This window comes from Megalops cyprinoides, chromosome 9 (genome assembly GCF_013368585.1).
Source record: "Megalops cyprinoides isolate fMegCyp1 chromosome 9, fMegCyp1.pri, whole genome shotgun sequence".
Classification (NCBI taxonomy): Eukaryota; Metazoa; Chordata; class Actinopteri; order Elopiformes; family Megalopidae; genus Megalops; species Megalops cyprinoides.
The window spans coordinates 29,473,766-29,497,032 of NC_050591.1; the positions used below are offsets into that span (position 1 = coordinate 29,473,766).

The 23,267-nt window shown below is 45.3% G+C and overlaps 1 protein-coding gene across 1 annotated transcript in view; it reads left to right on the forward strand.

Moving 5' to 3' along the window:
- LOC118783080 (FRAS1-related extracellular matrix protein 2-like) overlaps positions 1 to 23,267 on the forward strand; it is a 65,033-nt gene continuing 41,766 nt past the window's right edge. Inside the window, exons 1-2 of the mRNA XM_036536761.1 lie at positions 1 to 5,178; positions 7,096 to 7,185. Of these exons, the coding sequence (XP_036392654.1) occupies positions 150 to 5,178; positions 7,096 to 7,185 (5,119 nt within the window). The 5' untranslated portion in view covers positions 1 to 149. The remainder of the gene's footprint in view (positions 5,179 to 7,095; positions 7,186 to 23,267) is intronic.

The window sequence follows — 23,267 nt, forward strand, 5'->3', positions numbered from 1 at the left end:
TGGGAAGAATGCAGTGTCTGGGTACGGATGCGTATGTGAGATTTTTCAGCGCTCAATCAAATCTCTTTTAGTTTTTACCCCCCTTTTCTTTTTATTCCGGATTTCATCTGCACAGAGGAGAACATCCACACAGTGGCATTTGACGACAAATGGCTAGAAACATGTTGTTGCAGCGGCGCAGGACTGCAATAGCCGCTGTGGGTTTCTGCAGACTTCTTCTGTTTGCGGGGCTTCTGACAGGTAACGCATCGGCACAAGTTTTTGACAGTTTGGGATTATCTTACGCTTTGAGACCGGAACTTTCAGAGGATGCAATTTTGGTGGCGAACAATGGAATACGTGTGCCGTTCGGGAGACCAGTGTTTGTTGACCCCATCAACGATTTAGTCATTCAAGTTCAGCCGGGAGATAGATGCAGCATAACTGTTCTGGATAATGATCCTTTGACACAGAGACCCGGACAGCTATTCCCAAAGAAGTTTTCGTGTGAATTTGGTCCAAACGACGTGAAGTACACGCATTTCGGCTCGAGGAGCCCTTCGAAGGACAGGGTGAGATTGCAGCTCAGGTATGACACGCAAACTGATACAATTATCATACCGTTTATGATGGAGGTTGAGGTCGTTTTCACTCAGTTGGAGGTATTAACCAGAAACATGCCTCTCACAGTCGAAAAACTGCTTGGCACTAGTAATCCCATTGACAGAAAGATTTTGGAGTTCACTTTTGATAGAAATGAACAGCAATGCAAGATATCCTCATTAGCTGCTGGCAGCCCCTTGCCCAGGTATGGGAAACTTATAGATGAAGCTAAACTGGGAAAAATGGTGGATTGTGATGAATTTCTCAAGCTAAACATACGCTACCAGCACACATTCACGCACAGGTCTCCAAACAGAGATTATGTTCCAATGATTGTGGAATTGCAGGACAAAGAGGGGAATTTACTCAAGCAAGAGTTTTTCCAGATTATGGTGCGTATAAGGGAGGGAGAGGAAAACACAGCCCCCAAGCCCAGTTTTGTGGCAATGATGATGATGGAAGTTGATCAGTTTGTTATGACTGCTATAACCCCGGACATGCTGGCCGCAGAGGACATTGAATCCAATCCTGATGATTTAATCTTTAATATCACCTCTCCTCTCTCCTTTGAGGAGGGCTACATTGTGAGCACTGACGATAGGAATTTACCGATCACATCGTTTTATCAAGGAGACCTCAAGGATCTAAAAATAGCCTATAAGCCTCCCTCTGTGGACTCTGATGTGGAGAGAATTTTTCAGATCGAGTTTGAGGTGGTGGACACAGAGGGGGCTGTCTCTGACCCCTTCGCTTTCATGATCGTGGTGAAGCCTATGAACACCCTGGCCCCTGTGGTGACGAGAAACACAGGGCAGCTTTTGTACGAAGGTCAGTCCAGGCCGCTGTCCAGCATGCACAACCTCGAGATCAGCGATGAGGACAATTTAGACAACGTCAGAATCACCGTTATTGATGGGCTGCGGCATGGGGAACTCACTGTTCTGGGATCAAGGAAGAAATTCTTTACCCCGGCGGACCTTGATGCTGGCGTTGTCATCTATCAGCATGATGGCAGCGATACATACAGCGACAACATTATTTTCCGGATGACGGACGGCAAACATGAAGTGGAATTCCTGTTTCCTATTACCGTTGTGCCAACAGACGATGAGCCGCCCATTATAAATGCCAACACCGGGCTGGTGCTGTTCAAGAATCAGATGATGCCCATTTCCCCTTTGATGCTCAGTGCTGCAGACATTGACTCTGAGGATTCAACCATTAAATTTACAATCGAACCTCCGTTTTCCACAATTGGCGAGGTGCTGTTGCGCCAGTCTGAGGCACCAGAAGACCCATCTACCTGGAAATTCAATGCAAACGATGAGGTGTATGAGAAAGTGGTTACAGAGTGGCTGCAACAGGATATTACTGATGGGAAGCTTTTTTACAGACACGTAGGGCCCCACAGCACTGACACAGTCATGGACCAGTTTGTGTTCCGAGTTCAGGATGACAATGACCCCCCCAACCTGTCAGGGGAGAGCACTTTTATTATCAAAGTTCTTCCCATCGATGACATTCCACCTGAGCTCTTTCCTGGCACCACCCTGCAAATGACTGTGCATGAGTATCAGCTGACCCACTTCCGAAAAAAATTCCTCCGCTACACTGACTTGGACTCAGAGGACAGAGATCTGAAATACACCATCATCCAGCCACCAACTGACACTGATGAAAATAGCCCTGTCATACTGGGATCCATTGTTTTAACAGAAAGCCCTGTGACTGAGGTTACTGAATTTACCCAGGCACAAATCAACCACCACAAAATAACCTACAAGCCACCTGACCTGGAGCTGGGAATCACTGCTCACGTGGTTCAGTTCCACTACACTGTTGAGGACACGTCTGGAAATAGCGTGGAGGGAGTTTTCTCCATATTTCTGCAGCCTGTTGACAACAAACCTCCTCAGATAACCAACACTGGCTTCACCGTCTTTGAACGGGGCACTCATATCATTACAAGCTCTGAACTGGACACCACAGACGCTGACACTGACAGCAAGCAGATATCATTCACTCTCACTCAGCCTCCACTTCACGGCCAGGTCCAGTACACGTTCACTGACATGACCAAAGGGGATTTCTTTAACCTTGACGATGTTTCCAATGGCAAAATCTCCTACCTTCACAATGGCGATGAGTCAACAAGCGACACTTTTCAGCTGGACATCAGCGACGGCATCCATGTCGTCACAATCACAGTCAAGATAACCGTGAAGCCCATCGACGACGAACCACCAACGATAAATCTCCCGGTGGGCACAATCGGTTCCCACATAGATGTCCTGGAAAACGGAGCCACGGAGATTACGACTAATGTCATTCAGGGAAGGGACGAAGACACAGATGACCTCAGGCTGACCTTCATTGTGGAAGACGCCCCCAATTTTGGTGAAATTCTTGTGAATGGTGTGCCTTCCTCAAGATTCACCCAGGCAGACATCATCAATGGGGTTGTGGTGTATGCACACACGAGTGGAGAGGTTGGCCTCACCACAAAAGAGGACTTCTTTAATCTGACCCTCACTGACATGTCAGATGAATGGACTGTAGGGGGCAATAAAGTGAATGGGGTTCGAGTGCAGGTCACCATCCTTCCATTGGACAGCCAGGCACCAGAGGTCACGGTGGGGCTGCAGTTTAGTGTTGTTGAAGGAGAGAAAAATGTCATTGAAATTCACCACATAAGTGCTGAAGATGTTGACACCCCTATAGACGACCTCCTCTGCACAATTATAGTCCAGCCCACCTCCGGTTATGTAGAGAACATTTCACCTGCACCAGGCTCAGAGAAGTCCAGGTCAGGGACAGCCATTAGTGCTTTCACCATAAAAGACATCAGACAAGGCCACATATATTATGTGCAAAGCATTCACAAAGGAGTTGAGCCTGTGGAGGACAGGTTCACCTTTAGGTGCTCCGATGGCATTAACTTTTCCGAGAGACATTTCTTCCCCATCGTTATAATTCCCTCGAATGATGAAAAGCCAGAGATCTACATGAGGGAGTTTGTGGTGATGGAAGGCATGAACATTGTCATTGACACGCCTATTTTGAACGGTGCAGATGCAGATATCGCTGCAGATGAACTGACGTTCATTGTCACCAAACCCCCCAAGCATGGATTTATCCTCAACCAGCTGACCACTGGCACAATCCCAGTCACCAACTTCACTCTCGACCAGATTAAAGAGGCCTCCAGCATTGTTTATGAGCATGATGACTCGGAGACCACAGAAGACAGCTTTAATGTCCTTCTCACTGATGGTAAATTCACAGTGGAGAAAACTGTTATCATCATGATTATTCCAGTAGATGATGAAACCCCCAGGATGGCAATAAATGATGGCCTAGAAATTGAGATAGGGGAAACAAAAATCATCAACAATAAAGTTCTGAAAGCCACCGATCTGGACTCTGAGGATAGCACTCTAACCTACATAATTCGCTATGGCCCTGGACAAGGCTTCTTACAAAGGAGAACACTTTTTGGATTATTAGAGAACATCACAGTCGGAATGAACTTCACACAGAGTGAGGTGGACCGGGATCTTATTGTGTACATTCACAATGGACAGGAGGGAATTCGTGATCTCATTAAATTTGATGTCACCGACGGCCTCAACCCTCTCATAGACAGGTACTTCTACATCACCGTCGGCAGGATCGACATGGTGTTCCCTGACGTTGTCAGCAAAGGCGTTTCCCTGAAAGAGGGTGGGAGGGTGACCCTCACCACCGACCTGCTCAGCACCAGCGACTTGAACAGCCCAGATGAGAACCTGGTGTTCACCATCACCAGAGCTCCTGTGCGGGGGCACCTGGAATGCACAGACACACCTGGCATGCCCATCACCACCTTCACACAGCTCCAACTGGCTGGCAACAAGATCTACTACATTCACACCTCGGACGACGAGGTGAAGATGGACAGCTTTGAGTTCGAGGTCACTGACGGCTACAACCCCGTCTTTCGCACTTTCCGTGTCTCCATCACGGACGTGGACAACAAGAAGCCCGTCCTGACGGTGCACGGCCTCGTGGTGAATGAGGGCGAGAACAAGCTGATCACCCCTTTCGAGCTGACGATCGAGGACCGTGACACGGTCGACCGCCTCCTGAAGTTCACCATCACCCAGGTGCCCGTTCATGGCCAGCTGCTCTTTAACAATACCCGGCCTGTCACCTCCTTCACCAAGCAGGACCTCAATGAGAACATGATCAGCTACAAGCACGATGGCACGGAGTCAACAGAGGACAGCTTCTCCTTCACCGTCACCGACGGCACCCACACCGACTTCTACGTGTTTCCTGACACCGTCTTTGAGACCCGCAAGCCGCAGATGATGAAGATCACCATTTTCTCGGTGGACAACGGGGTCCCGCAGATTGTGGTCAATAAGGGTGGCCCCACCCTGCGGATCCTGTCGACCGGACACCTGGGGTTCATGATCACAAGCAAGACACTGAAGGCGGAAGACAGGGACAGCACCCAGGCCTCTGTGAAGTTCAAGATTACAGTGGGACCGGAGCACGGCTACCTCATCAACCTGGGCAAAGGCAATGCTTCCATCACAACGTTCACTCAAGGTAAAAAACACATGTTTTTTGTACTTGTTTTGATTCACAGCTTTAGCAATGAAATTCAGAGTATATTCATTTATTTGTGTATAATCATGCAGTTAGAGCTGAGACGCACAGATTCGTACTTTTCATATGTACTGTTCTTAGTGTGAAGCTGTACCATGTTCATGCCTGCATCAGCTGTATGTTACAGCTCTTTAACCACTGCTGGGAAAAGAAGCAGATGGCTTGTTGTTGCGTGTCAGCTTAAACCCTCTGAATAACTGGAGATCTCAGTGGGGCGAGAGGTTATGATTTTACCTCACACGCTTTCCCTTTCCTTAATAATTGATTTAAACCCAGCCTTGCGAGAGTGCTTTCCAGATCTGCCATTAACATGGCGTTGAGAAAATTGCAAAAATAAATTGTGTGGTGTCATGGCCTCTCCTGGAATAGAACAAGCCCTGCCGCCGGTGTCCGTAAGCATAGGCAAGCTCTGGGCAGCAAACTACTGAGGTCTCAAAGGCATTACAATTAGAAGCTCTACTGACCTGCTGGGGAAGCTGCCCTGGCGTGATGGAGTGTCTGGCCAGCTGTGTTCCTTTCAGCTCATCTATTTAGCTCTCTTAGAGTATTAGTGATGTTTATTAAATATGAATAGGGCTTACCTTCCATGAGGGGAGAGGGCAAAGGTAATAAATAATGGAAAACATATGAATGCTGGAGCCCTGTCCGAAAGGTGTGAAACGCATGTCGGCTCTGCTCGGAGTGACAGACGGCCGAGCGTCAGAGACATGGGAAAGGCTACAGATGAAAACGAGGGGGTGCACCTCAGCAAACATTCCCATCAGAGCAGGCAGCAGGCGGAAAGAAACAATCAATCTGCTTTATTTACCGATCCCATTCTCTGCGCTCGCTTCCCGCCGGATGCCTGCTAAATATTTGAACGGGGATCTAGCGCGGGTAAACAGACAGTAAATAAAGCTACTCCCTCCGTGTCTCTGAAATTGAGGGTTTACATTTTTATGAGCCAGCCTCTTTGAGGGGAAATGTTTTGACATCAAATATTGAGGGTAGCAGGGTCGATAAACTTCACACCATGCCCGCTCCCAGGGAATTAAGAATCCGTGCAAGGATTCCGGCTTAGAAGATAACAGATGTGGGCGCTTTGGTGCTTCTGGAAGCCTGACTTCTTCTAGGCTTTTTTTCCACTTCCCTGTCATTATACAGTCTCCTGCCATTCTTAAGTTTTAGTGACTTTTCCTTTTACAGTTTTCTTATCATGTCAGGTAATTGAGCATCCTCCTTGCCTTTATTGCTTTCTTTGTGTTTTTTAATACGTTATTTTTACAGCATGTCTGGATACTAGGTAAATCTGGCAAGTGGTAGGATTATTGCCTGAATTTACATAAGTGCTGAAACATGAATGACAGTAGGTTTTTTACATTGCACACTTGTTGAGTAATACAGAAGACAGAAATGAGAAATTCATAAGCTGTGATGATCAAACTGGCACAACAGTATACTCTTCAAAACATGTAAATACCAAGAGGCCACTCTGAATATCTGTCACTGAAATCTTCAAATGGTGTTATGGCAGCTGAATGAAGAGACTTGACAAATTTTTAATGTGACTCTAACCAATTTAAACACTATTTAAGAATATTTTATGCTGCCACTGCTTAATTCAGTATTCGATTTGACAGAACAGCTTACAGTCTGCAAAGCACATAAAATAGAACATTTATATTGTAGGTGTTTTTAATGTTAAAATGCATTACCATAAAGAGTAAATTTGGTCAGGCTTATATTTGGAAAAAATATAATGAAACATCAGTGTCATCCAGCTAGGATATTATAGCATGTGAGAGAAAAAATACTGTATATTTATATGATTTAATTAGTAGAAGTATGGGCATTAATGTATTTTTTTTTTTTTTTCAGCTGATATCGATGACATGAAGATCTGCTATGTGCTGAAGGATGGAGACAATGCCACAAGTGACATCTTCTACTTCTCCATTGAAGACAGTGGTAGGATGGCCCTTCCACACATTTTATTAATGGCTGTTTGAATGCTGTTTGAATTTATGGTCAAAGGCACTGTCTGGCCTTAAGCATCTTGTCAGGCTTATGCTTATGAAACAAATTATGACATTCTAATTCTAATGGGCAATCAATTAAAAATATGGTTGACTGTCATGTGATTGATTCAGAATTAATATTTTAATGTTTTGGGTTTGTTCAATGTCAAAAGCCCAAGAAATATAGGAATCTTGTTCCTTTGTTCGCCTCTGAAGAGGCTTTTCATGTAAGGTGGCTAAACAGAATGTGTGAATTAAAGCATTGTAAGATCACTTGTGTTGATAATCGAAAAGACAGGGGCATGAGAGATAAAACCAGGCGATTGCACTGAAGTTGTGCCTCGTAGAAGGGGAAGTGTTCTTATCGGGATCAGCTTCAAACATGGAGACAAGGCAGTATCAATGCAGTGTATCATGCAGGAATCTTTACTTGCTTCTGCTTGTTCTGACACGATTTTTTAAGGTTGTCGTGTACTAATGTAGGCATATCCCAGCTGCAGCTAGAGTAGTGTGTCAGAGGAGGTGTTCAGTGCAGGTTTTACTGTGCATGTTATAAGTGCACATACAAATCAAACCATTTTTGTCTTGTCATGTGCTCTTCCAGTTAGTGAGGGAGAGGGAGAGGGAGAGGGAGAGGGCGAAAGAGAGGCTGTGTGTGTGTGTGTGTGTGTGTGTGTATGCTTGTGCACCAATGTGTATGTGTTTGTGTGCGCGTGTGTGCGTGTGTGTGTGTGTGTGTGTGTGTGTGTGTGTGTGTGCACATGTGTGTGTGTGTGTGTGTGTATGCTTGTGCACCAATGTGCATGTGTGTGTGTGTGTGTGTGTGTGTGTGTGTGTGTGTGTGTGTGTGTGCGCGCATGTGTGTGTGTGTGTGCGCGTGTGTGTGTGTGTGTGTATGCTTGTGCACCAATGTGCGTGTGTGTGTGTGTGTGTGTGTGTGTGTGTGTGTGCGCGCATGTGTGTGTGTGTGCGTGTATCTCTGCATTTGTGCATTCATTTGTGTTCCTCAAAGGCAAAGAATCCATTCTTCCCCCAGGAAATCCTATATTAGCATTAAATTGCCTTCTTCAATACACACAAAGGCTAAGAGGTTGAAGGGACCCATACTAAAAAGACATGTTTGAATTTTAAAAGTTGAGGCAAAGAAGCAAAAAAATGAAACCCACTGGGGGATTGTGCTCGTTTCTCCTCAGGGCATTTCTAATTGAATGGAATATTAAGTCTCTTTTGAATTGTCTGAGCAGGGAAAAAGGGGAAAAAAAATGGATGGCCCCAGATTTGCATTATTTATTGTTAATTATTAAGTTATTCCCTGTGCCCATTCTCATGCTTATTTCTCCCGGTCAGTAGGGACAACTCATGGCATATGTTGCAATTGTAAAGGAACCTATGGTTGGAGGGAAAAAAAAACATTTGGCCAGTAATATTCTACAATAGGTCTTGCAAAACCCACATACTTCGGGAGCTCTCCTTGAAAAGCTTTGGAGCATGATGAGCATGAGTTGCGATGAGTGACAGAGGCTCTTTGAGATGCCCTCAGCTGCACAGGCAGCCTCTTTTCACCTTCTCTCGCTCAGCGCGGGGGTACTCTGAGGCATTGTCATCTCCTGGTGGGTTCACCCCCAATCAGCTTTTCCGTGCACAGGTCACTCGAATTTGCAGAAATTAAAAGGCTCTCACTCTTAGGTATGCGAGTGGGAAATGCCCCCCTCCATTCCCTACCTATGCGGGGTTTTTGTATTTGTGCGTTTCTCTGATTTGCTGGTACTGACGTTGATGGTGGCATTTGCTTTAAGAGGGGACTCTGACAGCGCAGGGCTTTCTTCTACTTTTCCACGGCAGTGGAGAAACACAAAAGGCCCCGCTAACACAGGTCCTCCTTTTCCCAGACTCACCGAGAAGTGCACTCCTAAACACGTTTTTTTTTTTTTTTCCCCCACTCCTGTGCCAGCCCATGGTAATGTGCAGGTTCACGACTATAATTTAAAGGTTAACAACAATCGACTTCTCCTAAAGGCTGGAGAAGTGGAGCTAATTAGAGGATTTGGGGGTGGGTGGATGTTGCTCCTTTGGTGTGAAGAGGGGTCTGAATGAAGATATCTGATCGTAGGCACTGGTTGATGGCCAGGCTCATTCACAGCTGTAATGTTTCATTATTCTTCCCTCAGTAAGCTCTTCATTCCTGCATCTGTAATACGGCTTGCCCCTTCTCTGGTAGCCCTTCTCCCTCTTTTTCTTTTGGGTCTGGATTTATGACGCTGCCTTGAAATGGTGACAGCCTAACAGTTTTAATCTGAAGACCAGTGGGTATCCATGGTTAGGAATCTCTGGAGCAGACAGGAAGGGTCAGACAGACAGAGGTCCTTGGGCTCAAGTTCAGTCTAACTGTGGCATGTTTTGTGCACGACTTTGACTGTTCTGAAGTGTTACAGTTTTGCAACCGCTAAACTCATATCCTTTCTTTAGACTGCTCAAGTTCTTTGCTCAAAGATGAGGACAAAGTACTCTGCGGTTAGATGCAATCTGGGCTTGCTTCAGAATAAAGCCCCTAAGTATCTGAGATACTGTGAAATGCTTAGAGACTCTGGATCCAGACTCTTTGTAGTGTACTTGAGGAGTAATCCAGTCAGAATCAAGATTTGACTGTAGACTCAGAATAGGGCTCGGTGGTTGCGGTGGTGCATGGTTCCAGCAGCAGTGTATACTTCACATTTTTTGTATTTATTTAAACCACAGTCACTGTTTTTTTAGCAACTGTATCCAGGCACATGCTGCTTTTGAACATCTTATAGAGAAACTTCCGCACTCCACTTCCACGCTCCAACTGAGGTGTAGCGAATTCGCACGGAACGAGCGTGCGCACGCAGTCAGATGCGCTCACCTCAAATTCAACCCCGCGAGGATCTGCCTCCTCAGCTCTTGTGAAGTTCTCACTCTTGCTTGTTTTTGTAAGGCTTGGAGCTTTGCTGTCGGATAGCCTAAATCCCCAGGTAGCGTCTCTATCCCTTTGAAAAGCAGCACGGAGGAGGAGGAACACATCGTTACCGCTGCACAGCTGTTCGCTGCCACTTTCTTGTAGCCAAACACATTGTGTTCCCCCAGCAGATGTGTTTGTGGAGCCTGGATATTGCGAGGCAGTGAACTCGGTGCTCAAAACTGTTCTCGCAAACTTTTTGTTTACACAGAGAAGAGAAAACTTGTCAGGCGTAGAGATGCCTTTGATTCTGTGAATATCGAATTGTGTGAATGTTTTATTGCTCTTTGGAATTTGGAAATGAGTGCATTTGTGTGTCAGAGAGTGAGAGTGTGTTTGTTTACACAGACTGCGTGTCTACAGGTGTATGTGTGAGGGAAACAAAGCTTGATCTTTGGACAGAGCTGGTCTTGTGAATATGCCGACACATCTGAAAAGGTGAACCTACTGAGTAGGAGGTGCATCTTACCATAGGCAAATCTCCCATGTCAGATTAATCTGCATTATCCTCCATGTAAATAAAATACCAAGCTTATATAAATAAAAATTGTCATGCAATCAGTATTATGTCAATGCTTAAATACCCTGTGAGCCATTAAATGAGCCAACAAATCAATGTGCTGTGCACAGATTATAATTTTCAGGGAAATTGCTCACTCATTAATAGAAAAGCCTTTAAATGCATTTGACGCATTGATGTTTTAAAGTGCCACACAGTGTTCACTTATTTATTAATTTCTAAGCGGTGTCTTAAAATGCTTATTCTGCTTATTCATCCGCAAAATGCCAAGGAGATAAACATTATTTTCTCCACATTGGCTAAAATGAATTTTATTTCTTTCTTTCTTTTAACTGCCTCTGGAAAATGGCAGCTGTGACTGTGACAATTTGATTGTAAATGGCTCCGTTTCAAAAATTGTGTTTGATTGCTTTAGCATTGCCAGTCTCTCACCAAATGAGACCCAAATCCTCCTGCTGCAATCAGTACAGAAGATTATGACAGGTGTTTGCTGTATGAAATGTATCCAAAGTAGGCTTATCATTACCATGTGATGAAATGTCTTCATTTAATGGGGGGTCTCTCACAAAATCATTTGCCCACGGCGATATTTTTCTTATTTTGGCGTAAATCCACAAGCTTGTTCATTGTGTAAAGACTGAAGCCTTTCTGTTTCTTTTTTTTGAGGCCATTTTCTTAATGAAAACTGATAAATGAGTAATTTACAAATGAGGTCGGGTGTATGTTTTTCCTGCTGGCTGATGAAATGGTGCTCATCCGCAGTGAAGCGCTGTCAGATAGCTGTAACGCTCAGACATGCTTTCTTACGGCTGGCACTAATGGCTGGGGCTGGCACGTCCCCAGAGGAGCCCTTTGTTGGCATAGCCGTGCTCAAAATATCTGGTGGTGACCTTTGACCTCCTCAGGTCTGGGCAGCTGCCAAGTGGCTTTGATTTTTTTCTAACTGGCAACATTGAGGGGTGCTAAATAACTCCTCTGTTGAGTTTCACCGCAGAATTGGAATCGCCTCTCGAAATGAAAGGTATCAGGTCGGCAGGGGGAGAACACTGGCCATTGCCTGGCTGCCTAAAAGCTTGACAAATGACACCACAGCTAAAATCCTTAATGTAGGCTGTAATAAAATGTGGCTTACGAAGGATTACTGACACAAAGAGACTGCGTGAGCTCTTTAAATGCAAATATCATCGGAGCAATCGCTCCTCTAAATAACAAATGTCTGACACGCATACATTTTTGCATGACGTGGATTGCTGTAGATAGCTCACAATGTTAGTCCAAGGGACTTTGTGACTGTTTGCTCCCTCTGCCCCTCTGAGAAGAACAAACACATTAAGTCAGAGAAACTTTGAGATTTCATTCTCATTTGTGTATGGAGACATTTTGCGAACAGTTGTAAGGTGTTTAATCAGGAAGGTTTAGTTTTTCGTGTGAAGCCATTTTCTCTGATGTCTCCAATTAACGGAGTTGTCCCAGAAACAGAACTGGTAATTTTACCACCTCGAAAAAGAGGGGGGTGGTGGGGGAGATGCTGAAAGATGAGGTCACAGAGGTTACAGACTGACGTGCGCGTCAGCCCATTTGTCAAGACTGTCAAGGTTTTGAAAGCAGCATGAATGTGGTCAACATCAGCGTTTTGGGTCTGGGGTTTTCATTCCTGGCGGAGCCTCTCACTTGCATTGCCCAGAGCAGAAACGCAGGTGGAGGAAGGGTCACGCATTGCGGCAGTGGCTACGCCGAAGGGAAGCCAGGCTGGGGACAGGCTCTTGTCTCATCGTCCGATTGGCCTCCCCCCCCCCCCCCCCCCCCCTTCTCCGCCTTGTCCACTTTCAGGTGAGCTTACCTGAGCACACACAAGCCCCAGCATTCCCAGGCTGTTGTTTGCAGAGCCAAGTCTCTCTCTGCCTGCAGCCCCTAATCCGTCCAGTCAGTCAGCGTCTGGGACGTTTCCCACTGACAGACACTCAGGCCTGGCCTTTGTTTTTCATTCCTGCCTTCCCCTCTCTGGCTGCTGCTCCAGGGCCACACTGACATGCTGGTGGATTCTCCCTTTTATTCCAATACATTCATGGTGGAGTGGTGTGCCTGCCTGGAGATCTCAAAGTGTATGTAGCTGGAGGTTATCACTAGTTCATTTCAGTAAGAGAAAAACAATGAGTAATGCAATCAGATATGATGATTAAACTGGTTTCTCTCTCTAATTTGGGATAAAAACTAGATCTAGTGTCTGACAGATGGTAGTATACTTGGCTTCCCTTATCTAGTCAGGTTGCTGAAGTTTATTCCTTGTGGTAGGAATAGTGTTATGCTCACACTCACTGGTCTGGGAGTGTGGTTAGCCTGGTCTGACACTATTGCTCATTCAATTTGAATGGATACACTTGCATTGTGCTGGAACACGCTCTGGATGAGAGTGTCTGCTAAATGAATGAAATGTAAAACTGATTGTTTTGGAAGTTCAATCCCAATGTGCTGATCTAAGCACAAAAGCATTAGAACTTTAGAACCTTGTGATGTTCACCTGTTCTGTTACAGGTGCGTATCAGCAAAGGCTTCAGACCCAGAAGGCCCTTGCCATGCCTGTGTGTTTTTATTGCATGGTATGTCGTACATCTGTATGTCACCAAAGGGATACCTTCCACCCACCAGTACAGACTGCCCTGGAGTGCTGTAAGCTTGCAGGATCACGCAACCATTAGTGGCTGTGCCAAGCACTACCAAGACTGTGATAAACAATGCAAGCTGATTACTGGAGGCCATTGATGACATTAAAGCCATAAATGAACTTGAGCATCATCCAGCACTGTAGGGGATTAGGTTTCACTTTATTACCTGTGATGTACCACAGGAGGGGACATAAACCAAGACTCGAACACAAGGGGTTGAGAGGAAAGAATACAGGACAGGGCAAGATCCAGAGTAAAATAGCCTGGTGTTTTATTTAGTTTAATTACAAGCATTACTTTGTGAAGAATGTAATTGCAGTCTTGCTCACGTAATGTGCGGGAAATATTTGATCCATTCTGCTCTCAGGCCATATTACAGTAATAGAGTTTCTTTTGAAGAATACTGAAAATGCAGTCACATATTCTCCTTCACATCCTCCTGTCCTTCCTACTAATAAAACATTTAGGGGTCTAGGCAGTGATTTCATATCTGTAGGCACATTGAGATTGAGCATTCGGTGTCCGATTAGAGAGTGAGTGCACGCAACATCTGGTGCAGACCAAGGCAGGAGAGAAGGAGGGATATCTGTGGGATTTAATTATTTTGTGTTGAACATGTAGTTGCGCATGCTGGAATGTACCGTGTGATTCATGAGCTGCCTCTCCACACCTCTCTTTTCATATGTTTCTTTAAGACATCGTAATTAAACTTGAGAACAGCATCCTGTGGGAAAACAAGAATAATTAAGGCCCTGAGGCCTTCGGTGCCAACAATCTTACATTTCCTTTTTCAGTGTGCAAATCACCAAGGAGCATGCACCAGCCCAACCAAAATCATGCAATGCTACAGATGTCCTGTATAAGGGCTGATCTACGATAGGATCTGGTGTCTGACCTTTGTGTTGTTCTGCAGTGTAAAGGGTATTTATTGCCTGCTGTACATACTGTAAGTCTGTTCCAAACGAGGCAGTAATTTAAGGATTATCTTGTTGTGATGTTTTTAGACTCTTCCAATGCTAGTACAATGAAGGATGTACTTCCATTCTTTTTGAGAGCGTAGGTCTTGATGATGAATGGGGCCCCTCTGTGTTGTCTGGTTGTGTATGTCTGCCTGGAACTCCCCTTTATCCCCCATGATGCCGATCACACAAAGACATATCACCACGGTGGCAGACGGGACCCTAAGCAGTGCCAAGGGCTCCCCAGCTCCTGTCCTGGCGTGTTGAGAGGAGACCTCGCTGCCTCTGCCCCATCACTCATTTCCTGTCTGTTACTGTGCGCCGTTCCAGAGAGCTCAGCCTCTCCCGGCGAGCGATTTCTGATCCTATTGTTTAGTCGGCCTTCCACTGAGTGGTAAATCTTTGCCTACAAGCCTCTCCGTTCAAGCCAAGTCAAGTGCCTCTCTGCTTTCAGGCGGTGCCATTTCTTAAACATTTGGGCATTTAAATATTCAGACTATAAACATAATTCAAGAAGGGGGATTGATTAATAGCACAGAGTACAAAGGAAGAGGACAGCACAAAGTCCTGGATTGTTTCCAGACCAGGGTAGTTCTGCGTCTGGCACAAGAAAGAGTTGGCTCTCTGGCACAGAAGGTAGCTTCAGCTTTTTCTGTCAGCACTCTTATTCTTCCGGGCAACTGGGCAACTTTTTTTCTCTCTTTTCCCTGCAGAGAAAGGTCTCCGCCGAGATTGCGTGAGTTAGTGTAACCCAGAGTGCTGCAGATGTTTGTTCCTGCGGTGACAATTGATGAGGTCTTGTTTGCACAGGGCTGGGGCCACAGGGGACTGAGAGGCTGACAAAAACTCCTGTCTTTGTGAGTGGCCACACGCGGATAACCGGGCCTGTGGGAAGCACCGGGCCTACAGAGGAGAGAGTAGCCAACCCCAGCGTGAAGCCCACAGCCCGCAGAGAAGGGGCTACTCTAGGTCCTGGCTCACTCTGTGGGACTCTGTAAACCCTAACTGGGATCTAGACTGTTAGACTCTCAACTTCAATAAAAATCAAATCTCAAGCAGTTTACATAATGTCTGAGATTGGAGGTTCTGTCCAAGACTGTAAGTATGCTTGGATAAGGGCATCTGCTGATAAATTAACATTTTGAAACATAATGGTAGTGGCAGTGTGCAAAAGGCTAGAGTGAAAGAAAGGATCAAAACACTACAGAGCCGGTTTGAGATGAGTTGGTTGGATATAAAGGTATTACACACTCTTCACGGCCGATATTTGAACAGAAAAAAAAAGTTCATAGCTTACATCCCCTGTAACTATAAATCACCAAAGGATTTTCTTGAAGAGGCCCTGAGCTGATATACTTTTTGAAGCCCAGAGGTTAAACAACACACTGCTGTGATTCCTGCCTGTTTGTAACATGTTCCTTTTCTATGGCTCCTTCAGAAGTTTCGCGGAATACAATATGGCTTTTGTACATTTAGCAGCTTAAATGCAAAGCTCTTTACAGTGTTATGGAACTGAGTTGTATCTGAAAGTTTTAACAGAAGGGTTTATTTTGTGTCACTGTAATACTTTCCTTGCAGGAAGAATTGTGCCTGTGGTAGTCCAGTGCATTTTTGATTTTTCTAATATTAAGTCTAGTATTACGCGCAAGACAGACGATCAGTTTCATAGCATTATTAATGACTCCTGTCATCAACACTGATTAGCAATAAAATCAATGCATGTAGAACATGAAAACCTGGGTAAAACAGGTGATGGGACTGTTACAACAGTGCTTCCCTGCATCTGAGCACTGACACCAGGTACAGGTACCCCAAGTGGTAGAGGGCACCCCCGCAACCTGAAAAGAGAGGAGTCCCCCCCCCCCCCCCCCCCCCCATGCTTTAGACTTGCTCCCTCTGGGCTGTGGGAAAGGGTAGAATGGAGTGGTGGTGCATGTGTCAGAGAGAAATTCCACCGTCTGTGGAAACACCAGGCCCAGACTTGTCTGCTGGATGGTGGCGTGTGTCGACAACCTCTCTGTGGGACATAGGCTGAACAGAGCTGAGCTCACTTTAGCACAGAAGAAAACTGGGCATAGAAGGGCATAGATGAGCAGAGAATAACTTCCACAAAATTAACCAAATGTTTTATAGTGGAAAGTCCTTTTCTTGTATTGTAACACAAATTCTTCAAGAAGCTGGCTCTGTTAAAGAATTTTTAAACATGTGATACAGCTGAATTGATCATTTTTCACGTTTTGTCAGATGGCGTGTTGTTTTGAGCTCCTGAATTTTATTTCTTGCATTAACTGTGCTTCCGCTCAGCATAGGACTCTGGGTAATGTTTTTTGGCCTCAGATGCTCAGCAGCTTGTCATGTCTAACCGTCCCTTTTCCTTGCTATTTGAGAAAGCTGCTGACAGCCCTGGAGAAGCCGCAGCCTCAGGGCGTTCTCCTGCAGGGCCTTGGTGTCCTGACTGGAGCCTGACAGGCAGATCTCTGCCCCCCACCCCTCCCGACACCCGCCTCCCTGCCGCGCTCCTTAGCCCCCCACAGACACCTGCAGATATATTTAGAGATCTAAGGAGGCAGGGGTGCTTGTTGCTGTGACAACCCCAAATTAGCCAAGGGACAGCAATTCCTTACTTTTTAAAAGTTGTCCTCCTACATCATGTTATTCATGAACCTGAGATGTGGGCACTGCTTTGGCCCATAGAGGACATTGCAGCACAAGTGTGCAGTTGACAGTACAGGAGAGAAAACAGATGGGCGAACAATTCAATCTGGCAATTTTTTTTTCCAAAAGTTCCACATTTTTCTCAAAAGCACAAATGAACCTTTTGTCAGTGTTATTATTTGAGGGATGATCGGTCATGTGAATGTGTGGGAATAGGTATACAATTTAGGTCGGTGGATAAAAAAGATCCAGGCGTTCCTTATGGAGCCAGCATATTCTCTGTGGTCTGGCTCCTCATTCGTTAAGTCCAATACAACAACAAGCTGAGCTAAGTTGAGCCCGTCAATCTTTTGTAGATGGGGTTGGGGTGGTGGGCATTGTACCAGTTCCACAGTATACAGACCCTGTGAAGATTCCCCTCCAGAGATGTGGGAGAGGCAGGAAGTGGGAATGCTCTGGGCCGAGAAATTAAAGAGAGGAGATGTAGCTGAGAAAAGAGCAAGGAGATGAAAGCCGCAGGTGCTGTGGAGGCCCCTGAACTGAGGGGGTGCACCTCCTCCAGCCTGGAGCCATGCTTTTGTGCTTCTCCATCTCAGATACCCCTGCATCCTGGCAAACACTGATGCCTTTTTGATCTACGGGTCAGAGTTGTAGAACTGTAGTGGAAGCTGAGGTTATAAACTGAGAGCATTGAGTCCGCCTACTGAGTGCAGTGTGTGCTGAAATGTGCGGACCCTTAAATTTTAATGGTAGCTGTTTGTTTGGATGGCATATTATCTGGAGACCAAGTAACAATAAACAACATGTGTGATTTATTCAGCTGGGTACATACAGGAACAATTTATTTCACAATTTTTCATAAGCTTCTGAGCACACAGCTTCAGATGCAGTGTGAGGCAGTGGCAGTGGCCAAATGGGTCTAGAATCACAACCAGAATGGTGCTGGTTCAGATCCTGGATAGGACTCTCCCATTCTACTGCTGACAATACCAGTATAATTCATTCCAGCTTCAGCTTCTGCTTATTTTTGTAAATGTCAAACTGTATGCAAATGAATGGCATGTCACGTGTACAGTAGGTAAGCTTCCCTGGGTAAGGAGTTGTGCTAATCAAATAAAGTGCATGCTGTCATACCAATTGTGCAACATTGTCAAATTTTCTGGCCATGCACAATGTCTTTTCAACCCCGCCCCGAAGAGAACATGGAAGATTCTCCAGTATATTTGACATGATTCTTTCAGATTGTCTTCTTTTTAGTTTCTCTATTAAATTAATTGCAGTAGTTAATAACTGCCACACATGAACTCTGAATTTTAAAAAAGCCATCACCCCAAAAGCAGTCCCTAAAACTCGGGATAAGATGATGTATGTGTTTGTGTATGTTCTCGATTGTTGGTCGAAATGGTTCATCTGCTTCCTCCTGTATTGCACTATTGGTTCTTGTGTGTAAGTTCCTCCCTGCAGATAGAGAAAATAGGGTTTTACAAGCTGTTAGAGTGAGCAGGGGCCACAGAATGCAGGGATTTTACAGGCAACTAAAGTGAGCAGTGCTCATGTTCCAGACAGATGCAGCTATTACAGAGAGTACTGGACTCATTGCAAGATAAAGCTCATGTGTTTAACTGTAAATGCAAGGAGCACCTTGTAAACCTGTCAGATGGGCCCTGTACCTCTTATAGACCAACTCCGAGGTACCACCCTTGCTGAAATTAATCGAATCTGGTGTTAGCAATCTCCTTCATCCAGTCCCAAGAGCGATTTCACATTTTCTTACCATTTCCCAGGCTGAAAACCAACATCAGGAAGCAATAGACCTATATCGCAATGTGTAATTGGCCAAGATGGATAACCGCACTCTAAATCTCCTGCGATGACACTCCAGGTTGATGAACTGTAGGTTGGCCTGCATAAAGTTTGATCAATCACACGTACCTGGCTTTTGCCGTCTGTGTGGGCAGAGCTCTCGGGAAAGAAATAATACAAGCGGTTGAGGAGGTCAAAGGTCAGGGGAGGTCAAAAAGACGAGTGCATCAAGAGCCAACGCCTGCGATGGAGAGAGCTCTCCCTGCGGTAAAAGGTATGTGCAGACAGGGGCTCCTCCCGGTCTGAAATAGCCCAGCCTGTCTCCTCCGTGCTCACCTTGTCATGCAGCATGACCCTGCACTCATCCGAAGATTCCAGGGCCGCTGGTGAATGCAAAGCCAGGGGAGTTACGCATTAGCAGGTTGTGGGAAAAAAGAGAGGCAGAGAATGGGAACAGGGAGGCCCTCTTACAATTCAATATTTAATCATCCCTTTTTACTTCCACAACCAGACTTTTTTTTCCAGCAGACTACCTTTTAGATACTATTATGATTATTTACACTTGAACATTTCCTAATCCTAAATAACCCTAAAGTATCATTTGAAATGATTCCAGTTAGGCTTGAGTTTTACTTTAGTAGACATTGGTTTTCCCTTCAAATGTTCGTGTGCTGCCAGTTTTGAGTAACATGGTTGCCTAGATATTCTGCTTTGATTACTCATCCATCAACCCACTTGATGGGGGGCTTGTAGACTGGAGTGCTTGTGTTTTAAAGAATGTTCTCCAATACTAGAGATTTGTGAAAAGGCCACAGCCAAAATAGCCCAAAGACTCCCACTAAAATACAAAACATCTTTTCTATCCGTTTTTATTGACCTTTAGTCAGTTAGGCAGCAAAAAAAAAAAAAACAAAGAATACAACAAAAACAAAAGTACTTGTTGCATTGAAGGCGTAAATAATCCGGACTCCATTGATTATTTGTCTCTATCAAAAAAGGTGAACAAATATCCATGGGTAAAGTTTCAGATCCTGCAGATTCCATCTCCGCTACTTTTAGGTGAGAGGTTAGCCTTCACGGATACATAACACGGTGACTGAGAGGGAATGCACCGAAACGCTGACACTGCTGGTTTGCCGGAGGGTTTTGTGTTCGCTGTTGTTTTTCAATCAGTGGAAGCGTGAGATCGTTATGGAGCAAGTGCGTGTGGCTTTCACTGAACTCCCACCAACCCCTACATCATGCTGCCAGCGCTCAAAGAATGCAAGCCGGTGATGGGATGTACGGCCATAGGCTCTCCCTGGCTGTACAGTGAAGAGGGTGGAAGTGGAGGGGGTTGATGGGGGGGGGGGGGTTCAGTGAGTGGGACAAGGAGATTGGAGATTAATGGCTTAAGAGGTCTAAGGGTGACGAGGGAGCAGCCAGGGGCTCACAGAGTTAAATAATGCACAGAAAATACTTAAGGCTGAAAAAAGCCAACAAAACGGGTGATCCTTGCGTTCTCTGAACAAACAAACAGGCCAGCCTTCTGAAGTCTATAAAATCGCTAATCCCTCATGGAGGAGACCAGAGAGTTTGACGGACAGACAGCATTCTGCCTGATTTCCGATCCATCACGCAATTTTGTGTGATGGAAGGGCACTCCCCAGGGTTGTGGGTTAACCAGCACTTTTAGTATTTGATATGGTCAGTTATGAGGCCCGCATGGTATGGAAGATGCTCTGAACTACAAACCAAAGCTGAGTTTGTTGAACTTGGCAGAGGAATTATTGCTAACGGAACTGTCTTCATCCATTATGGTCCTATGGAAAACACCAATGTTGAATCAGAGCTGAAGCTTACACTCCCTTTGAGAATGGTGCAAGTTAACTGTACATTCAGTTGGAGTGCCCTTTGGTGAAGCCCCTTATTATACTTCCTGTGAATCTGTTCTAGAGGCATCTTGTGCCACTGCACCCTAATGGTCCCACACACCCACTTTGTGTTGTACACCTTTAGCTCAGATCATCATGAATAATCAGGGATGTCATAATAAAAAGATTCATTATCATCTGACACTGGTTTATGACGAAAGCTTTGCCAGAGTGAAGACCTATGGACAGAAATCCATTGGCATAGTGCATTAATAATCCTTCGTGCCCGTCTCCTTAGGTGTGTTTTTCCTGATTCTGGTCAATTTTATAAAGCCAGAGATTGAAACCTGTCAGAACATGCGAAATGTTTTTCATTGCACAATGTTCATTTAAAACATTGCGATGACAGACAATTTTTCTACCCTCTTGACAGAGGAAAAAAAGTTTAACAAAATAGCAAGTATTTGCTTAGTTTGTAACATTCTTAAAGGGCTTTCTTTATACAGTGCACTTGTGTATGTCAGGAGCATTTTAGGTAAAATAAAGCTGTTAGCGTGTCCACAATTCTCACTCATCTAACCCATTGTCGTCTAACTCCGTATGAGTCACCTCCTCAAACTCACTCTCGTCAAACACAGGCCTGTGCAAAAAATAACTCCCAGACTCTATTAATTTCACTGAACCACAGTGTACCGGATGGAGGCATTGGGGCCTGCCCTGGAAAAGGCCCAACAAACACCCTGGACTATTAGCATAGAGCTCATGAGTCCCAGAGGCCTGAGTGTTTTTTGTTGCTCTCGCGCTGATGCATTCAGCAAACAGCTCACCATTATTCCGCCTGACGAGAGCACAAACACTGCACATTCAGAGGTCAAGAAAAAGCACACTCTCCCCCCCTTGTCACATCCTTTTGTCCCATGCCATTGTGTCCCCTTGTTTCCTTGTTTTCTTGTTTTTGGTTTTCACGCTGTCCTGTGTATCCCAAATTTCCTTCCCAGCCCGTTCCCTTTTTTCACTGTTTTTTCAGAGCTGGTGTTGTCCGGGACCATCCCAGTGCTTTCACATGGGCTAGATTCAGTGGCAGACCGCTGTTTCTTTCAGTTCAGCAGGCCTAATGATCGCATAAAGCTCATTTTCCCACTTGGGAGTGTGACAAATGTGTCTGAAATGACCTGAAAGATGCTGTTTGTTTTGTAAGCAGGTTCCCTAAGTGGGTTGATCACACTTTACACACTGGGGCCTGCATTGTGCTGAGCAATCGCACTTAGGCCCAGAGGATTTGCATAGCTCTGTTAGGCCCTGAATACTGAAAAGTCATGGAGAAAAATGCAGATTACTTGATTTCTTCTTTATTGCATTTGTGCAGAGTTTAAAGTGTTAAATAGGAGAGGGGAGACTGAGGAAAGAGGTTCTATTTCCTTGTAGTTTTCATTTTAGGCATTTGTTTTGCACAGGTTAGGTCACCCCCCCCCCCCCCCCCCCCCCCCTCACTGAAGATTTGTTAATGTTGCTTCAGCAACTGCGGCCTTGAGGATGTCAGAGTGGTCATGCATAATTGACTGGTAATGAGCGAAAGACTTTCAATATTTAATCCGCAATGACCTTTATGTGTGAGCGCCTAGGAATTACTCTGCAGCCCTCTTGTCAAGGGCTTTGCTGTTGTCTCCATTGCCGTGGAGAATTCGGGCTTTTCACACTGCAACAAAACAAGTCGAAGACTATTACATTGACATGCAGCGGGAAGGATTTTCCAGTACAGTGTGGGGTTTATGTTGCTCAAGGGCAGTGAAGAAAGGATTAAGTTGACCTAACCTGCCTGCAAACTAGGAATGCATGCAAATACGGGTGGGCTAACCCTCCAAGGAGTTGACACTCACTGTATACCAATGAAGCCCAAGAAACTTACCTAAGGAAATACACAGATGCAGTGGTTCTGCTTAAATAAAGTGAATCATAGATATTGGGCCATTTATCAGCCACTGAACATATTGATGTCACTGGCCCTGCAGTGCTGCCATCTTCATCAGGGCATGACCTTAGGCCATGAGCCCTGATGCACAAGGGCCCTGATAGAGTAGAATGAGAAGAGGGAAGAGAGGAAGAAAGAAAACATTGTTGAATAGCTTGTGTCCATCCAAGTCTGAACCGTAATCTTCAGATTTAATGATGCAGCCGCAGTTCTGGGATAAGGCCTGACCTTGAAGCCTTGGCAGGACACCCTGTCCCCCCCTGGTTTAGGGGGCTGAATATGACAGCATGTAGCTTCTGCAGTGTGAGGCGTCTGGAGAGGGTGGCTCGCTAATCCAAAGGTGCTCTCCGAGAGCTAATATCCTCAGGCAAGTGTAATAGGATTAGAGTAAAAAGTACAGGATTTGTGGGGAGTATGCACTGGTGTTTTTCAGTCACATTGAAAAACTGACCTTTATTTAAGAGCATCTGAAACACCCCGGGAGAATTATCCATATTGATTCTGACTATCCATCCCCACTGAGAGCACGAGGGAAGAGACAAGACTTGGGAAACCTGCACAGTGTTCAGTCAAAACCATCCTTGTTTCAGAAGCAACACATTAAAAACCAAAACATAAAAGTGTGCTACGTGCAAA